Source organism: Hydra vulgaris, chromosome 06 (assembly GCF_038396675.1).
Source record: "Hydra vulgaris chromosome 06, alternate assembly HydraT2T_AEP".
In the NCBI taxonomy this organism is placed as follows: Eukaryota; Metazoa; Cnidaria; class Hydrozoa; order Anthoathecata; family Hydridae; genus Hydra; species Hydra vulgaris.
In genome coordinates this window covers 6,737,689-6,759,028 of record NC_088925.1, presented here as the reverse complement: position 1 = coordinate 6,759,028, position 21,340 = coordinate 6,737,689, and the positions used below count along the sequence as shown (strand labels likewise).

General features: G+C 25.6%; 1 protein-coding gene across 1 annotated transcript; it reads right to left on the bottom strand.

The window, feature by feature from the left end:
* Positions 1-607: 607 nt before the first annotated feature.
* Positions 608-20,976, bottom strand: LOC100210886 (lupus La protein homolog A). Its single transcript, XM_065799092.1, has 12 exons — positions 20,787-20,976; positions 18,470-18,539; positions 13,118-13,329; positions 11,408-11,473; positions 11,085-11,230; positions 2,882-2,941; positions 2,224-2,245; positions 1,913-1,984; positions 1,768-1,827; positions 1,091-1,211; positions 952-1,008; positions 608-874 (listed from the first exon to the last, which is right to left on the bottom strand). The coding sequence occupies exons 1-12, from the start codon at positions 20,859-20,861 to the stop codon at positions 678-680; spliced, it is 1,158 nt and encodes a 385-aa protein (XP_065655164.1). The 5' UTR covers positions 20,862-20,976; the 3' UTR covers positions 608-677.
* Between the last annotated feature and the right edge of the window lie 364 nt (positions 20,977-21,340).

Below are 21,340 nucleotides of genomic sequence, written 5' to 3'. Positions count from 1 at the left end.
AAACAAAATAGTTTCAAGTCTATGTATAACATATATATATATATCACAAATTTTGATATATATTTTAACAAATCTAATATTTAAAGATGTCAAAAAGCACCCAGATTTTTTTTGAATTTATTAAAGTAATAATTTTGGATTTAAGAAGTTTTTTCTCGTTCCCCGAAAAAATAGTTTTTATGACTTATAACGTTTTTGTTTACATTGATTCAATTCTACTAGCATGTTTTTGGGTTAAACAATGTTATGAAATTGTTTAAAATATCTTATAGGAATACAAAAATAGCTTGCGCATTTTTAGATTTTTTTTTAGAAACGGCCTAAATGCAAAGCACGGCAGCAGTAAAACTTGTTACACGTAAAACTCCAATAGTAATGGATCAGAAGAACAGAATCAGAGAACAGAATCAGAGTCGAACAGAGAAGAACAGAATCAGAGAACAGAAATTCTGATTAAATAGTATATGTACGTTAAAAAGTATACATACGTTAAATTTTAACTCGAATGAAATGGCATAAGTACGTTAAATTTTAATTTGAAACCAGTAGTAATGTTATTCTTTTTGACGATATCTTGACAAATTGGTAGGTTAATAATGCAAAAACCTTGTGTAAAAATTTGCCTGTTTCATATTTACATCCTCTTAAATAATACAATGGTAGAAAAATTTCAACAATTAGTTTTCAGAGTCCAGTTTCGACAATTTTTCGGTTTTCTCAGCATTTTCTTTTGATTCCACAGTGGAGTCATTGTCATCAGTTTTTTCGACCCAAGGTCGTTTTCTCTTACCTTGAAATTTTGAATCTCTACCGCCGCCTCGACGATCGCCTCCACCACCACGGTTGTTTCTTCTTCCTCTATTATTTTTACCGCCTGGAAAAACAATATTTTGTAATTAATATTTTGAAACTTAATAAAAAATTTCATTAATTAAAAAATAACTTGAAAACCTTTTCTTTTTTGCATATCTAAACGTAAAGTTTTCCAATAATTCTCTTCTTCTTCACCTAAAATAAAAAATCTAAATGTAGAGACGAAGACTAACAATCAAAATAAAAGTCCTTGCAAAACTACTTTTAAAAATTTTACCTTCTAAAACTCTGACGGTAGATTCAACCCCATTAATGATTATTTTTTTCTCGTCGTTGGCATTTTTAACTGAATCAATAGCATTCTTTGCTGCATGCTCGTCTTGGAAGCGAATAAATCCCTACATATGTAATCACATTAAAAAAACTTATTACATGGTGTACCAAAGAAAGTTTTACAGGTATAAAATACAATCAATAAGTAAATTAATACTAGATTCCAGAAAAATGATTAAAATTTTGATTGTACTGATCAAACAAGTCAAACAAAATGGCTTTAATTTTATTGAAAAGAATTCATAATTATTAAAAAGTATTACAAGACAAAGCTGTATATATTGCGCATAAAAAAGCGGGACAAAACTTCTTTTTTTAAACCAAACTAATAAATAACTTGGCTTAAAAGAAACTTTATATTAATAATAATAAATTTGATTCACTAAAATAAAAAGAATCAAGGGTTAAGTTTTGGTTTAAAATTCAAACAACGACTATGAATATATTACAACATATAGTAACCATATAGTAACGTACTAACGTCAAATATAACAACATATAGTAACGTATTAACGTCAAATATTACAACATTTAGTAACGTATTAACGTCGAATATAACAACATATAGTAACGTACTAACGTTAAATATTTTATTATTTTATTTCCATAAAACTTCATCACCTCAGTATCTCCTTTTTCAAAATCTACCCAAGCAATTTGGTGATGCTGACCAAACAATTCCTATTTTAAAAATAAAATATAGATCTGTTAATCATGCTCAAAACTTTTTTCATGCTTTGAAAAAAATCCTAACGCTGACTCTAACCTTCAAAATTTCTCGATTTGTTTCCTCCCCAACACCTTTAAAATGTAACACTGCTCCAGATTTAATATCCAACTAAAAAAATTATTACGAAATACAAAAATTAAAAACACTTTTTATTATAAACCTTTCAAACATAAAAAGTAATCAAATATAATACGTAAAAGTAAAAAATATTTCAATTTTTTTTTAATTGATTTCCCTAACTACTTTTTTTATTTATTAAAAAATTTTTATTTAAAACTTTACTTAAAAACTTGATTTTTACTTAAAAAAAACCCGTAAATATGAAAATTTAATTTTGTGTTTCTTACCTTAAACTTTTCTTCATGACCTCTATGAATAAATACAACATAATATAAATTTTTATTGTTCATACTCTAGTATTTCTCTCACTCTTATATAAAAAAATCTATCTATATATATATGCTAGTATAAAAATATTAGCATGCATATATTCATCTTATATAAAAAAATGTATCTATCTATCTATCTATCTATCTATCTATATATATATATATATATATATATATATATATATATATATATATATATATATATATATATATATATATATATGCTGGTATTTTTACTCATATTATTATGAATAAAATGATTAACTACAAACAATTTGATATATCTGAAACTCCTTTAACACATAAATTTAGCTGAAATACTTTTGGTTTCTTCAAATGAGGTTGCCTCACATTTGAAAATAGTCACCCTCCAAATTACATTAAATAGAAATCAAATATAAAAATACAATGGTATTATAATATTTACACGCAAAAATGAAAACACTTTTAATTAGCGCTGACAAAATTTATTTTTGATATTATGATCACTTTTTTAGCATTTTATTAATTAGTAAAATTAGTTTATATTTATTTATAATAAATTAAAGTTAATTAAAAATAAATATAATAAAATAAACCCAACATCTCTGATAAAAATTTGGTAATAAGTACTTACATATGATCTTTTTTATGAGAATCTTTCTTTTCAATACTTTTACTTTTAAAGTAATCATCTCTGAAAAAAAACAACCTTATATATAGTATATATTCTAAAAAAATCGCTTATTATTATGCAATATTATTTTATTATATAAAAAGGCCAATATAAACTTTTAAACACTTTTATAAATTTATAGTGTATATTCTATAAAAATTGTTTATTATTATGCAATATTACTTTATTATATAAAAAAGCTAATATATGGAAGGCCAAGGAAATCATTTCTTGAATTGAAATTGAATTCAGATCTGGTGTGCTACTAGCTGATTACAACTGGTGTGCTACTAGCTGAATGCCTATATTTTAGAGTCAAACTATATGATTTGTTGCATCATTAAAACATGTGTTTTTTTGAGAGGAAATCTATTTTTACAAATTCCAACAAGTAAGAAATAATTATAATTAAGAATACACTTAAACTAAAATCACTTAATAGAAAAAAATTAAAAATATTTATTTTTGATATATCATTGGAGAATGGAGTTTAATTTCCTGTGGCACTGTGAAGTCACGTTTATTTTTGCATTGATTCAATATTCAACTTCAAAAAATATTGCTTTTTTTAATTTCTCGAGCAGCTTTGCCATGGTTTGCAGCACTGGAATTAGAAGAGAAAAGAAGATGAGAAGTGACTCCCGGAGCAAATTTTATTTTTGAAGCAAAGGGATGGGGGAGGCATTAAGGAATTTCTAAAATAATATGACAAACAAACAACTATTTTTAAGATTTTATTAATTTAATTATTACAAATTAATTAGAAAAAGGTTTTGGGTTGGGGCAGATAGTGTTAGGATTATGATATTAGGGATGGACGCTAGTGGATTAAGACTTCAAATGAAAGGAGGAGGGAGGCAGCAGTAATACAAAGCCTCAATTTTGTAAAAATTCTGTATAAAATTTATTCCTTAGAGTATACATTAAATTTTATAATAGTAAAGAGTTTAAATTTTATAATTAAATTAACTAAATCTTATAAAATTTAATGGTTTAACAAATTCAACATTTGGGTGTTGAAACTATCCAGTTCTTACAGAAAAACTTAGCATTTTAATTGATTTTTAGTTAATTTTTGAACTGTATTTAAAATTGCATTAGAAACCATCAAAAAAAAAAAAAAAAAAAAGGTAGAAATTAAGTTAGATTGCCTAACAATTAGTGATGTACCGATAACACTTTTTTGGCCGATGCCGATGGATAGGAAAAGGCCCATATCAATGCCGATACTGATGAATTAACTAATTATTAAAGTTTTGAAGATATAAAGCCATAGAGCTTTAAATTGGGTAAATTTTTTCATGGAATCCGTACTGGTAAACAAATACTTGGACACAAATAAATAAACTTGCCTGTAAACAAAGTCAAAATAAACAATTTTTCTAAAAATTCTAAGCGATGCATAAAGTTTTGATTATTTATTATTTAATAATTATCAAAATGCAGGATAAAAGTATTAAAAGGCCATCGGTAATGCATATCGGTAAATTAATAAAAAAAGGCCAATGGCGATTCCACAAAAAGTGGCCGATTACGCCGATGCCGATTAATCGGTACATCACTACTAACAATATAATTAAAAATAAATCATGAACATCATTTATAAGTCCAAAAAATGGACTAAGCTGGAATAATTTTGACAAAAACAATATGTCAATTTTGCAAAATAAAAATATCAAGAGAAAAAACTTTTTTGGTAAAAAAAATGACACTCTAATTTAAAAAATTTAAAAGCAAATTATCCAAAAACTTTCCATAAAATCATATATTTAAAAAGTTTCTCACATTACCATGAAATAAAAATTCTATAATATATCTCCTTAGTAACCAGTAATAAGTGTAGCAACAAAAGATTGTTACAAAGAGGAAAAAATAAACTTAAATTTAACAAAATAAAGATAAACTTTTACTTTGCAATAAATATAATGAAGTTAATTGAAAGTCTTCTGATTATCATTTAGCAACTTGTTTATTGTTTCCTGCCATTTCACAGTGATTTAGAAACACTTATAATTTGGCCAAAATACAGATTTTTGTGTAATGCATTTTAAATAATGCTATTAGCTAACTATTTTCTACAATTTCTTATGAATCAACAATATAAAAAAGTAAGTACTGAAATAATAGATATAAACATTAATTTATGTTTGAAAGTGATCGAAAACAGCATTTTTATCATTAAAATTTTATTATCATTAAAACTTAATTTTCTCCCTAAATACAAAACTTTTCAATTTAATTTTTATTACATAAAAAGATATAGATAATTTTAGTTTAATTTATAAAAAAATTTGAATATGTATTTATACAAGTTGTAAGAAAAGCATTTAAAAAATGCAATTATAATGATTTTAAACTGATTTTTATGGTGCTAGGACTTTTCACTTTTGACTTCCTTCACAATTCTTTTTTTAAAGAGAGTTTGTACCATTCTATAAGAAACCAAAAAAGTTAACATGCCCCATTTTGAAACAGTGTGGTTTTAAAAAGCTCAATTTATAAAAAAAATTAACGACGTAATAATACAACATAAATTAACTTTAATTTTTAAGGTTTGAGAGTTTTTTCTGACATTGAACAAAAATTGTAAGCATGCACTTATGTGCATGCAAAAGCTGATATTATTTTTCTATCACTTTTGTATAATTGAATATTAAGTTTACTAAACATCAACTTTATTTGGTTATTAAGGTCAGAATTTTGATTGAAAGAAATTCTTTTTTTTACAAAAAAAATTGTTTGCCCCCTGACCATATTTTACCTTACTTTTAGGAGTTTTAGTCTTCTTTCCTTGTCTACCTTTTTTACATCATGGAGCAAATCTTCAACAATTTTGAAAAAATATTTCAAAAAAATCAATTTTGGCCTAATTTAAAGTTCTTCATCGCTGTGCATTTGCACAAAAAAACAAAACAAAAAAACAAAACAAAAAAACAAAACAAAAAAATATTTTGTCTTATTAAAAAGTATCCAGATTGTCGGATATTTCATGAAAATTATCCAGATTTTCAAATAGTCAAAGTTAGGGAGATTATCTGGATAATTGATAATTCATTTTTAAATTACTGCATATTTTAGTCAATATTTTTCAAGTCCTTTTTGGGACTACGCTAGATAAACCTGATCTTTAAATGACATTAAATTTATAAAATTAATTTATTTACATTAATTTCTGGATTTAAAACTTTCTTTGTATAAATTAAATTCAAAAATCTTGTTTTACTGTGTTAAAATGTCACTAAATTAAATATATTTTTTGCTGTTCTAAAATGTCACAAAAAATGTGGGAGGCTGAATAGGCGCAAATTCCATAAGTGCAAGTGCGCCAAACAAATTTCCAAATATTGGCATAAGCCCAAATTGGCATAATTGCTAAACAGTTACAAAAACTGACATAAGTGCGAATTGGCATTGGCGAATTGCAAATTTTAAGTGCAAATTGGTATTTGCACTTATGCCAATGTTAACAAACTCTTACCAATTCGCACTTGTTTTTGCAACTGCTTCGCACTAATGCCAGTTTGCACTTATGCCAATGTTTGCAAACTTGTTTGGCGCACTTATGCCAATTCACACATATGCCAGTTTTGTAACGCTTTACACTTATGCCAGTTCGCACTTATGAAATTATGCTATTATGAAATTTAATAGTCAAAAAAAATCATACAACTTACATAAAAACCCCTAAAACAGATAGATACGGTTTAAAAAGAAAAAGTTAAAAAGATTTTGTTGTTGTATATATGCCTTCATAACAACCAAGATTATTGTAGGGGTGCAACAATATACCCCTACAATAAATTATTTAAAAAAATAATTCTACTAAGTAAATACAAAATTCACTTTGTTTTCTGACAGCAATTTAAACTTCATCAAAAATTCCAACTTTAACAAATATAGAAACTTAAAGCATTTTTCACAAATTTCACATTGCATACTTTTTTTAAACTCTAGGCAGATGTAAAAGAAAAAAAAAAAGAAAAAGAAAGCATCAAAACATCTTTATCTTTATACCAAGAAACATTAAAAAACTGCCTTAAAAATGTACACTAGAAGCAGCAACAAAGATACCATATATTTCAATAACTACATTTTTTTATGCCTTTTTAAAAAATTTTTTTCTTCAAGACATCACCACAGTTCATAAATGTAGGTTTTAGGTATAAAATAATAAGACCCCGGAAGTTTCAATGGATTTAGGTCTCTAATATCATACATTATGAGGATCTGACTTTAAAAAAATCCAATGTGTGGCCCTTTTTGAGAAAATTCAGTTTGAAAATTTAAAAAAATTTCATAATGGTTTTTTAAAATTTTTAATGGTTTAACTTCTTTAATTAGTATTTAAATCAACAATATGGTTGATGATACAATGTTTATCATTATTTTTTGTTAAATATAACAAGACTACGACATTTTAGTTAAAAACCCAAAAAATTAGATCTGATTCCCATTCTATATCAATATTTGTAGCTATATTGCATAACTAGTCATATATATATATATATATATATATATATATATATATATATATATATATATATATATATATATATATATATATATATTCTGCTATTGCAGTCGTAGTATTTTTTTATGTATTTTCGTTTTTATTATTTACATGTACCTATATTTAAATGGATTACAATAAAATAGTATTTCTTAAAAACACTTATTCTAGTTTTTACTGTCTTCTTATGCTCACTTTCGAAACTTAGATATGTAGCAAGATATATACTTATGTCTTAAACAGATAATCTGCAAAAATAAAAAAACATAATCTACAAAACTAGTTTAAAGAACCAAAAGAGTATGCCACGCCTGCTCTTTAAAAAGAATAAGTATAAGAGAAGTCACGAGGACAATCAGAGAATGGTTTGTGCTTGCTGCCACCTGAAAGATTTAAATTGTATACTGATAAACCTGACACTGGAGAAATTGATCAAAGAACATATCAATCCCAACTAATCAAGACATGTGTTTGAGTATCCAACAGGTAAAACTTACATTAAAACTTTAAATATAATAGGTTAAGTATTGTAATCAATTTAATATTGTGTTTTGACAGTTTTTTTGACAACTTAATATGTATTGAACGAAATATTTTTTTAAAAGAAAACGTGTCTTACAGCTCTCTCAAAACAATGTTCTTTGTTAAAAACAGATGTTATTTTTGAATTCATAACTTTAATTTTATTATAAGGAATTTTTTCATCATGCAAATCATACATGTACAAGCTGGCTTCCAAAGATCCTATTCCAATAAATGTTACTGAAAACTGGAAGCAAGCAAACCTAATGCTTTATCAAGTCTGGAAGAGACTGTGTCATACAGTGTACAGTCTGTTCTATGGCAAAATCCACGGATCATAGGGTGCTAGAGAAAACTAAAGCTAGAATTGAAAAGTCAAAGTCAGAAAAACCTCTTTTATTTACTTATTTTATGCCTTAACTGCTTTTGTAACCTTGGTAAAGGTTTACCCCACAAATGTACTCCTGGGCAGGAGAAGGTAAATGTTTCAAGCCACCTAAGTAGCATATCATCATAGGTACAATAGCAAGTTAATTCAACTCTGCTCAAAAACATCTATACATCTTCACAGACAAACCTTGGAGAAGAGATCAGTATTTCAACAGGTTAGGTTTCCTATCTATTATACTATAAATAACATGTGAAATAACAATTTTCATATTTTATTACAGGAGGAGCATTAATTCCTGTAATCCTTGGCAAACAAATTGAACTAAAAAAGAAAGTAAAATTTGAAGAGATCCAGCCTCTAATAAACAAACTAGGACTTAGTCAGTATATGAATAAGCAGATGTTGCAGGGGCTTCAAAAATACGGTATTAAATTTGAATCATTCATGGAGGCAAAACTAGACGAGAGGAGCAAGATCCTTTCAGATTTTTATGCTGTTAAGACAATTCAAGCTGAAGAGAAGATAAACGATAGGCTTACAAAGGTAGTTTCAAGAGACCTTGTTTATATTAAAGACCTTACAGACTTTCTCAGCTTTGTCATAGATTTCAGAGAGCAAAACTGCTACTGTACCTTCGTCAGAGTTGGAATTGATTCAGGTAACCAAAGTGTAAAGTTAGGGACATAGAATAAAGTTTAGCCTTCTTTAACATAGTATTTAGTAAAATGTTCCCTCAATTTCATGTTCAATTTAGGTGGAGGTTCATTGAAAGTAATCTGTAACCTATTCGAGCCTGAAAACGAGAGAGAGGACGACATGGGGGACAGAAGAACATACTTTGGGATCAATGGTTCTGTTGTTCTTGCATATGCAGATAACTTACAAGAGACCCATGATAACTTATTGCAGATTGTCGAGAGCATAAATCTGCATGAATGCAAATATTCTCTGGCATCAGATATGAAAATCATCAATATATTGTTGGGAATTTCGGTAATATATGTATTATAATCCAAATTTATATTATTTTTACATTACTTGAACACATATATATGTGTTCAAGTAATGTAAAAATACTTGCATGTACTACTTTTACATTACTTGCATATACTACATGTACTTGCTTGATAAAATGTAAATCATGAACCTTATATAAATTATTCTAGGCACGTGGAGGAAAACATTCCTGTACCTGGTGTGAAGGTACATCAAGTATTGCTGCTGGAGATCTCAGAACTTTGAGATCTTTAGATAATTGGTATGTACTATATTGCAAGTCTGGATCGCCACACAAAAGGATGCAGGACTTCAAGGTAATGTTAATGATATACATTAAAGATAATGTTTTGCCTTAAAAAGTTCTGGATTTTATCAGACTTAAAAAATATTTTTTTTACATAGAATGTTGTGAAGCCATGCTTGATCAAGGAAGAAGACATATCCAAGTTGGTGTTAGATGTTATACCTTTGCCAAAACTTCACATACTGATGGGGCTTGTAAATCATGTCATCATTCCTAACCAAATGATGGCCCGAGTTTGAGATGTGGGTTTCAAGCTTGGGATGTTTAAGAAAAGGATATCATGGTGGAACTTATGAAGGAAATACTTCAAAATGGATCCTAGAACAGTGTGATGAGCTAGAAAATATTTTGCCAGTAGAGCTACTACCTCTACTTAAACCCCTGCGAAAGTTCCGCGTGGTAGTTCAAGGAACATTTGTAAACAGTTTGGATCCCAATTACAAAGAAGACATTCATGCATTCACGCAATCTGATGTGGTTACTCAAGAATACTGTAAGGAGGTAGAATATCAAATATACTTTTTTGCTTTTAATAATATTGTCTGCGCCAGTACATGGGTATGTCACTATAATTTATGTTATACTATAATTTATACTTTTCTGATAAAGATATCATTACAATAAACAGCATTATTTAAAAAAAATTGTTTGATGTTTTATTATAGTGTCTTCAAAAAGATTTAACTATCACTTGGAAAGTACATGCTATTAGAGCACACTTATAAGAATTTATCTCCAAATCCGGGCATTCTCTTGGAAGATATGGAAGAGCAGGAAGAGTTTGGAAGAGCAGGCTTCTGAATCTGCTCATGCTAAAATAAAGCCTGTCATCAACAGATTCAATGTTTCCCAAATGAACAAAAAACATCTGACAAGAAGCTAGAGAACTGCAGAGGTGTTTAGTAGTAATAACCTGTAATCAAAGAACCTTGCCAAAGTTTTAATATATTATTAAAGGATATATTTTCATTGATTTTTTAACTAAAATTTTTTAGTCTTGTTATATTTAACAAAAAATAATAAAAAACATTGTATTATCGACCATATTGTTGATTTAAATACTAATTAAAGAAGTTAAACCATTAAAAATCTTTAAAAATATTATGAAATTTTCACAAAGGGCCACACATTAGATTTTTTTAAAGTCAGATCCTCATAATGTATGGTATTAGTGACCTAAATCCATTGAAACTTCCAGGGTCATATCATTTTATACCTAAAACCTATATTTGTGAACTCTGTCACATAACATGTATAAATTGTAAAATAAGTATTACTTACTGTTTTTTACCTTTTTTCTTTAAAAAAAAAAAAAATGCTTTAAGATAATACATGTGTATTAAATTGTGAAATAAATTTTATCTAATATATTTTAGTATATCAAGAAATAATTTTAAATAGTATACAATTTTTTTATATAAATAATAGAAAACCTAACCTTAACATAACCATAAGACTTGATTCACCATATTTTAAATCTTTGTTATCAGTCAGCAATTTAACTTCATCCAAAGTTCCAACTTCAACAAATAAGGAACCTTTAAACTTTTTTTCTGCATCTTTACGCAACTTTATAAACACAGTCTGAAAGTATTTTAAAGTGAGTTTATTACATAAACTGTGCCTTGAAGACACTTACATATCTCCACAAATTTTTACCTTAATATATCACTACAAAATCATACCTTAATATATCACTACAAAATCATACCTTAATATATCACTACAAAATCATACCTTAATATCTCTATGAATTCTTACCTTAATATTTTGTTTGTCGAAAAATTCTTGTGCATCATCTATAGTGAAGAGCTCTGGAAATCCTTTCTAAATCACACACACAAAATTATAAATAATGGATTACATTAAGAAAAGTTATTAATTAAAACCTGCCACTTCACTCAATGCCAAATTAAATATTTATTAAATTAGTTGAATCTAATTCAAATAAAATATAAATAACTATTTTCTATTTTTTAAATAGTTAACATTTTGATTTAGTTAGCGTACTTATACGCATCATAGCCTGACAACAAAGAGACATGTACTTTTGATATATAACAAAACTTACGCATTTTTATAAAATAAAAATATTTTTATATGTATTGTATATTAAAAAGAGTTGAACAGAAGTCAAAATGAACCTTAGAAATTTGACTGAATTAAATTTTAATAAATGTGACTGAAATTTTAAGATCATGCAAAAAAATTTATACAAAAACATTAAAAAATTAAATCATTATTCCAATAAAATTAAGTAGAGAAAAATAATAGAGTAATATAACTGAATATTTTACAAAAATTAAATATTGGACCTTTTATCTTTATTTAAATTTTTATTCATAATACATGTGAAACCCATATAAATTAATTTTTACAAAAATTTGAAAACAGTTTTAAAATCAAATTCCTTCTATTCTATTTTTAGTATTTGCGCTTTTTTGCTTTTTACTTTATCTTCACCATTTCACAGAAATATACTTAAGAGAATACCTTAACCCTTTAATGTGTCTGAAGTGCACAGACTTAACTAATTACCTAAGCACATAAGTATCTCTAACACAATATATGCTCAACAAATTTCTTTTGGTGTTTTGATGTTTTCAAACTTTTCTGTCTTTTGCATATAATATATATAGAACTTTAAAAATGTATTTTAGAAAAGTGGAAAAAATAAATAATTAAATGTGCAAGCTATAAGATTTGAACCCCGCCATGTTCATCAGAAGCATAACAACCTAACCACTTTGCCCACAAAGGCATACTATACTGATAACTTTTAACAGCATTAAATTAAAAAAAAAGGTATTTGACTTTATAAAACGGCAAATAAATGCTATAAATCAAAACTGAGGAGATATTGTTGCATTGCACTTTCAAGTAAAAGTAAAACTTGATACAAGTTTTACTTAATACATTACATAATTTAAAGTGTTCATAAGTAAGATATTTGCATACACTTTCATTGAAATTTTCTTATTAAAAAAGTTCTGCAACTCTTTCTCACCACAAACACGCACAAATAAGCATATATAATTAATTAAAATTAAGTTGCTCTATATATAATATGATTTTATATATAATATGATTTATTTGAAATAAATTACCTGATGAGGCTGACCACAATAGCTCAACAAAATATTGTTAATATATTATTATATCAAAATATATTTTTAAAAATTATTAAACGCTGCCTTTTTATACCGAAATCAACTAATATATATCTTATATATATTATATTATATATATTATTTATATTATCTTATATATTATTTAATATAGTAGAATGCTCCTTTCGCTGTTCTTTATTCTTGTTTCTTTGTTAATAATTTAATTAAAACATTTGTTTTACCATCTAGCCAGCACCTTTTTATGCATCGGCATTAAATTTCAAACAGAGAAGAGTGATGTAGTAAGGAAGTATTAGTAAGGAAATATTTTTATATTTGCTGTAATAATTTATATCATTACCATGTATAAAGTTTTTTCTTTTGAAGCTTTTCTTATCATAGGATCATCATGATCAGGCAATGGATGATTCTCAGATCGACGAATTTTATATTCAGTTTCATGAATTTCTAGTAATCCACTTTGAGATTTTTTTAAAGCATTCTTTATTTCATCAAGATCAGTAGAAAGTTGTTTCAATCTGGCAAAGGTTGTCAAACATTCTATGGTTATCCCTAAAGATAAAACCAATAATTTAATAGCAAAAATTAAAATGCCTATAAAACCCCTAAAGATAAAATTAATACTGAGGAATTTAGCTATATATTTAGCTAAATTTTAAATTTTATTATTTTCACTATTTTCATATATTTATCCATACTTTGTATCAAGCACAGGGATTTATCTATCCATATTTTGTAGGAAGCACATTTCATTAAATCAAATCAATTAATTCAAACTAAATTATATTAAAATAATTTTGAATTAATATAAAACAATATAATAAAAATATTATATAAAACAAAACAATAGAATCATAGCTATCAAACTTTACACAAAAAACAAAAAACTTTAATGCTCAACATTTTAAACTCGGTACTATCAGTAATATGGTGGGAACTCTAACATTACACATAAAAAATATATTAATGCATAAATAGACTAGTGGTAGTGACACACTAGGGCTCACAATCAGAAGATTCAAAGTTCCAATCCACCATACACCTCAGAAATACCACACTCAAGCAGTTTTGAAGAGTCTATGGTAAAGAGAGTTTCAAATAAATAAGTAAAAAGCTAGAAAAAAGAGTAGCATCCTCTACTTTTTTTTTCTCACTTATGCAACTAATTTTTTCGGCCCCTTCTAGTGGAGTCTTTAGGAAGTAAATAAAATAAAAAACTACCAACTATGTAATATTTGTGAATAAACGAGATAATCATTTCTAATAGAGCAATAATTTGTATGAACATCTTAAAAAATTGGCTATAAAAAAAAAAATAATTAGCAGTAGAGATTTGATGCATGATAAATGATTTTTTTTTTTTAATGACAACATCATTAAAGTTTTAAAAGTTTATCACGAGCGATAAACTTTTAAAACCTTAACAGAAAAAGTTAATTAAAGAATGTAATACATTTCTCACTTGCACAATTAATATTTGCTGCAACAACCTTAATCAAAAAATGTCAATTAAAATTTTCCAATAACAGAAATAAAAATTATTTAATTAAATATTGAATTATTAATAAGAATATAATAATAAATCATCTTTGAAAATTATTTTAGTTCAACTTTTAACATCACAGTTATCATTTATCAGCTCATTTATTCAAAGCAAAATGAACACAAATAGAGTTTTTTATACAAAACAATGTTTGAACCTTACTAGTACCTATCAACTCATTCTACTCTCTATTTAAAATATATTATATTTTTTTATTTTATTTTTATTTTTTTATTTTATTTTTATTGTTTTATTTTTTATACTATGTTATTTTTTTATTTTATTTTTGTTTTTTTATTTTATTTTTATTGTTTTATTTTTTATACTATGTTATTTTTTTATTTTATTTTTGTTTTACATTTGAAAGGTTTTATTTTTTGACATTTTATGTTTATATATAGGGTTCTACCTTCTGAATTTTGATTACCACAGCAAGCTTTGTAATAATAAAAAATTACTACAAAGCTTATTATGCAAATTATTATGTACCACACATAACTCAATTATTATGCAAATTATTATGTACCACACATAACTCAATTATTATGCAAATTATTATGTACCACACATAACTCAATTATTATGCAAATTATTATGTACCACACATAACTCAATTATTATGCAAATTATTATGTACCACACATAACTCAATTATTATGCAAATTATTATGTACCACACATAACTCAATTATTATGCAAATTATTATGTACCACACATAACTCAATCACCACAGCAAGCTTTGTAATAATAAAAAATTAATTATCATAGAGCCATCCAATTTGACAGTTGCACCTTTTTTTTTCATTTGAATTCATGCAAAGTGCATTCTAATGGACAAACACACTAAAAATCTGCTTTCCAATGATTTATAAAAACAAGTAAAATATGAGATAACCACATTTCGATTTTTCAATTTATGCTTTATGCATTGATTTCAATATGCTTTTTTGTCATTAAATAGCAATATTCAATAAACAGAATGAGGTATCTATCTGAAATTTAGTAAATAGATAATCTTTCATATAATAAATTTTAATATCATATTAATTGTTTTTAGCACCTCAACTACATGTAAATTGAATAATGAAAGGCATATATTTTAAAGTATTTTTATTATATATTTTTATATATTTTTATTATATATTATTTTTATATATTTTTATTATATATTTTAGGGGATTTTGTTTTGGGCTTTTTACAACTAAAAGTATATGTATGTTACACCACTTATAAAGCAAAATATACTTATTGTTTATTTACTTGTCAGGTCAGGCATATGGTCACCATGATCACCCTGCTACTAGTAACATGTAATCCAGTGCAACCTGTTCCATGCCCTACTGCAGTATAGGAGGATTCACTTTCTAAGCAAACGCTAGTTGTGTATTTTTTGTCGTCAATACCTTTTAAAATCTATCAGTCTATAGTGATACTTTTTTTTTGTCTTTTAAATAGTTAGAGGTGTCATAGTGCATTAGCTCACCTTTAATTTACAATATATGTATATTTGTGTTCTGTCTAAATGTCTGGCGGAGTATTCACTCTCTAGAAAAACTACAATATTTATTTTTTAACATCTTTAAAAAAATTATCAAATCAAAAAAATCATAATGCCTAATTCTATTATTGATTAGATTAGATGCAGAAATAAAATTAGGAATTTATTGAGACATAAAAAAATTGTTTTGTGAATCTTTTTTTTTTAAATCTCAATTAAATAAGCACTTGAAAAGAAATTAAAAGAAAGCATAAATATAAAATTTCTTTCTAATACTGACACTTTTCTCTTCAAAATGCGGTAGTGGTGTAGCGCTCGCCTCATAAGCGAGAAGTTCTGAGTTTAATCCCCACCACGTCCCTGGTAGTACGCTACACTCAACTTGTTTCTCTGGGCAGCGGCCCTGTTCACCGAGGTTTGTGTTTCAGAGTTATAGAACTGAGAGAAGGTTGTAACTACTAAAGTAGCCTCCTTGATTGTAGTGGCCTTCACAGTCTTGGGGAGGTGAATAATTAAAAAAATTTAAAAAAAAATGTGTTTTTCGCTACTTCCATAAAATACATAAGACTTTTCTTTTTTTTTCATCATCCCATAACTGAAAATGTATTTAATCTCATAAAAGTTATTTCAAAACTGAAATTGGCTCCATTTTGGACTAATTACACACCCTGTAAAAATTATATGTAACATGACCAAAAAAGTCTGTTTTTGCCCTTTTGAGGGGACAAAGTATATACCCTTGGGTACTTAAAACATAAAAAATTGAAATCTTCTACTGAAATCCAAGCCGGAAATTTCAATTTGAATTTGATGAAAAAAATTACTGCTAATATATATTGAGACTAACCAAAAGTCTCTAGAACCTAACATCTGATATAAGATACAAGATTTAGTAGACTGAGAATAACAGAGCTTAACATCAGACAGGACCTTTTTACATTGGCTTCTTGGAATAATAAAAGGACCTTTTTAATAATAATAAAAAGACCTTTTTAATAATAATAAAAGGACCTTTTTACATTGGCTTCTTGGAATAATATAAGTTATAGTTTAACTGTAATCATTAACTAAAATCCATGAAAAAGTTTTTTCATTTGCTACCATATACTAAAACCTATTTAAATGAAACATAAAGTAGGATTTCTAATAAATCTTTATTTATGAAACACTGTAAAATGAAAATAATTTAATATGTGATTTTCTACTAATTTATCATTGCTCTGTTCTTTTAAGAGCACTGAGCACTCTAATTTGTAGAATACATTTAAAATTATTTGTGTATATATATATATATATATATATATAAACACACACACACACACACACACACACACACACACACACATATACACACATATATATATAAACATATATGCTATTATGATAGCAAATTAAAGAAAAAATATTTACAAATTTTTTAATTTGAAAAAAAAATTTTAATTAAAAAATTTTTTAATTTATTTATGTTTTAAACTTTTATTAAGATAAAAACTTGGGTTTATATTAAAATATAATATATATTTTAATATAAATCTCATCATGATTATCACATCAATTTACTATTGAAGTTATAATTTTTATAATTACTACTTTACATAATTATAATTATTGTTGCTGTTGCTTATATTATTTTTGTTTTTATTTACAATAGTTATATAACTATTTTTATTTTTCTTATTTAAATTTTTTCTTATATATTTGACACATGTTCAGATTAGTAACTAACATATATTTTGATTTGATATTATAATTAAAAAAAAAGTGTTAACTTTAATAACTCTACCATGTATTGCACAAAAGTTTAAGTTGTGTTGTTCTTTTGTAAAATTTTGAATTAGGTTTTAAATAATTTTATCATCCATTTTATAATTACATTTAATATTTTTCTAAATATTTAATAATTTATTTAAAAAAAAAACATTTTTTTATTATTATTAATAGTTAATCATAACTAATATTAGCTAAACAAAGTTATCAAATATTAAAAACTAATTAATTAAATTTAGAACCTGTATTAATTTATATTAATTATATAATATATTATTCTTCATTTAAAATTTGTCCATATTTCAGAATTTACGCAGATTGGAATGGTTTCTGGAAAAAACCATTCCAATTTTTCTAATGGCATTATGGAAAAATTTAAGTATTTTTGATATGATATTTTTTACAGAATACTACGAAGAAAATTATCATTATTTTTGCGAAAATTACCTAGTTTTATTAAGTTTTACAACTTTCAATACTATACCCATAAATACTGGCTTTATATCAGTTTTCCTTTTCCTAGGTAAATTGCCTTCACCATAGCTATTCAAGTAGCCTCACCTGACCCCTATGAAGAGGTGGTAGTGGATTACATGTTACCAGTAGCAGATTAACTTTATTCTTTATTGTTTTTAGTTTCAAAAATCTATTTCATTTTTAACAATTATCAAGTTTTGAGCGTAATTTTTTTTTTAATGAAATTAATCATTTTAATTTTATTTTAGAAGCTAACTTGATTTCTGAATTATTTTGAATTTAATAGCAAACTACAATATTACTACAAACTTGAATACTTTATTTCACACAATTCATTGCAAAAGATTCTATTACTCAACTTGAACATTATAACCCCTCAAGTCAGAAAAATAATCATCAAATATACATTTATCATCTTCCTGCATCTTCTCATTAAGAAACTTGTCTTTTGGAAGATTGACATCTCCAAAGTAATACTAAAGAAAAACCAAATAAAAAAGTTAATATTAAATTTCAACTTTTTTGTGTATTTAATCAACAATACAAATAAAATTATTTGCAAACAAATTGCTCCTAATTACACATTAATTTCTAAGACACAAAAATAACCAGAGGAAATGAAAACAGATAAACACTCCCTACTAGTTATCAATAATTTAATTCTGAAGAAGTAATTCTCAAAAATATATTTTTATCAAATAAAATCAAAACTTTGGTTTCTAAAACAATGTGAAATGACAAATCGGTGAAGCTTTTTAGGTTTCATCAAATGTCCCACAAAATAAATTATGGACAAACAGACCGGTATAAAAAGGTTTATTTCTAATCTTTGAATTTATATATACATATGTGTGTGTGTGTGTGTGTATGTGTGTGTGTGTGTATATATATATATATATATATATATATATATATATATATATATATATGTATATATATGAATATATATACATGGCTTAAAAATATATATGTTTTTTTTATCAAATTAACCCCCAAGACACTATAGTTAAAGAGGCTACTGTTTTTTTTATTTAATTGTAACACTTTCTCACCCCTAAACTCTAAGACATACCCATGTTAAACAAAGCTGCTATGGAGAGAAACAGATTGATTACTACCTTATAACTGATATATATATATATATATATATATATATATATATATATATATATATATATATATATATATATATATGTATGTATGTATGTATGTATGTATGTATGTATGTATGTATGTATGTATGTATGTATGTATGTATGTATATATGTATATATATATATATATGTATATATATATATATATATATATATATATATATATATATATATATATATATATATATATGTATGTATGTATGTATGTATGTATATATATATATATATATATGTATATATATATATATATATATATATATATATATATATATATATATATATATATATATGTATGTATGTATGTATGTATGTATGTATGTATATATGTATATATATATATATGTATATATATATATATATATATATATATATATATATATATATATATATATATATATATATATATATATATATATATATATATATATATATATGATATGATGAGATATACACTGATTATAAATATTCTTCATTATTAAAATAATGGAAGAAAAGATTGCTGCTCCATGTGAAACCCTCAGTGGATGTACCGCAAGGGAGTGCAAACCCTTGCGGTACATCGACTATCTTAATGCAACAGGCTCTAAGATAGTCGATGTATGTACTAAAGCAAATAAATATACCATTTTATAGTAATCCTACAGTTAAGCGACTTAAATTAATTAACATCATACTGAAATAGGTATAGGTGAGGGCTTCAATGCATACTTTACTTGAGGTTTTGGCTAGGCTTTAGATGAAATTTAGATCTAGTATACATCAAGGTTCTATTTAATGCAAGTAACAATATATATTTTTTTAACTTGACATTGTGTATCTTATCAATATTACAATATTAAGGTTTTGCTAACCAATCATACTTTAATGCAAGTATAAACAGTTTATACTTGCATTAAAGAGAACCTGGATGTATACCTAGATCTCATTTTAGTAGAGTAATATCTAAAAAAAAAATAACTTTCATTTTAACATGCATAAAAATTAGTTAATTAAAATCATATTTATGCATATAAAATGGAAAGTTATTTTTTTTTAAAGATATTTCTCTACTAAATTGAGGCATCTTCTACAGCAATTACTGTGAATTGTTCTTTTATTCCTAATTTAAACATTATTATAGTGCCAATTATGATGCCAATTAAAAACCATAAAGTATTTCTGCATAACTAACAAACTTTGAATCCAGGAACTTATAGGTGTTCTTATTTCAAGTTAAATGTTACATTTTCAAAAATAATCCTTCTGAATTTCATTCAAAGTACTTGTGTCTACTTTTGTACTCTAATGCAAAATAAAGTAGATAAACTAGTAAAGTACTAAGCCCATGAAAAAAAGTTGTTCTTAAAAATACAAAACTTGAAAAGTAGATAAGTTTAATTTAAATTTTTTGAATGCTCTAATTAAGTATAAGGATTTTTTAAAGAGTTGCAACAATCATATGATAAATAATTATATGATAAAAAATTGAAATCATATATTGTATATTAAAAGAATTTTTAAGTGTAAATTTTTAAGTGCATTATTCTATATGCTAGTATATGCGATATTATTGAACTAAATTAAACACACCTCAATTTGCCTGATGATTTTTTTTTCTAAAGGAGAAGCATCGGTCTCTTCACTTTTTACAGATTCTTCAGTCATTTTATGATAACTTAAGTTAAATAGTAGGTTTAGCCGCAAACGCTGTTTTCAGGAAGAGAGAAGTAAGACAGTGCACGTGTGCTATGTATTTGAGATATACCAAATTCCGGTCTGAAGGAATTTCATGTCGGAAAAATTGTTTTTTTAAGTGAAGCAATTTTTTGTTTTGGTAGTGTCTTAGTAGTTAAAATAGGATGAACTTCAAATATTTTTGATTTCAAACTTCTTAAATAAAAATTTTTTGAAATTATGTACGAAATTAAAACGGATTTAAATTTGCTCTATGCCTGAGAGTTATTATTTATAAAAAAAAAAACAGATTCTACGCCACTTTGTATAATTTAAAAATGCAAACTTTTTAACCGGAATCTTCGACAGACCGGAGACATGTTTGGAAAATTTACTTTCTCAGTAAACTCAGATTTGCGCAATCCGATTCGCTGATGTTAAAAGGTTTAATCCGATATTCGCTGATATTA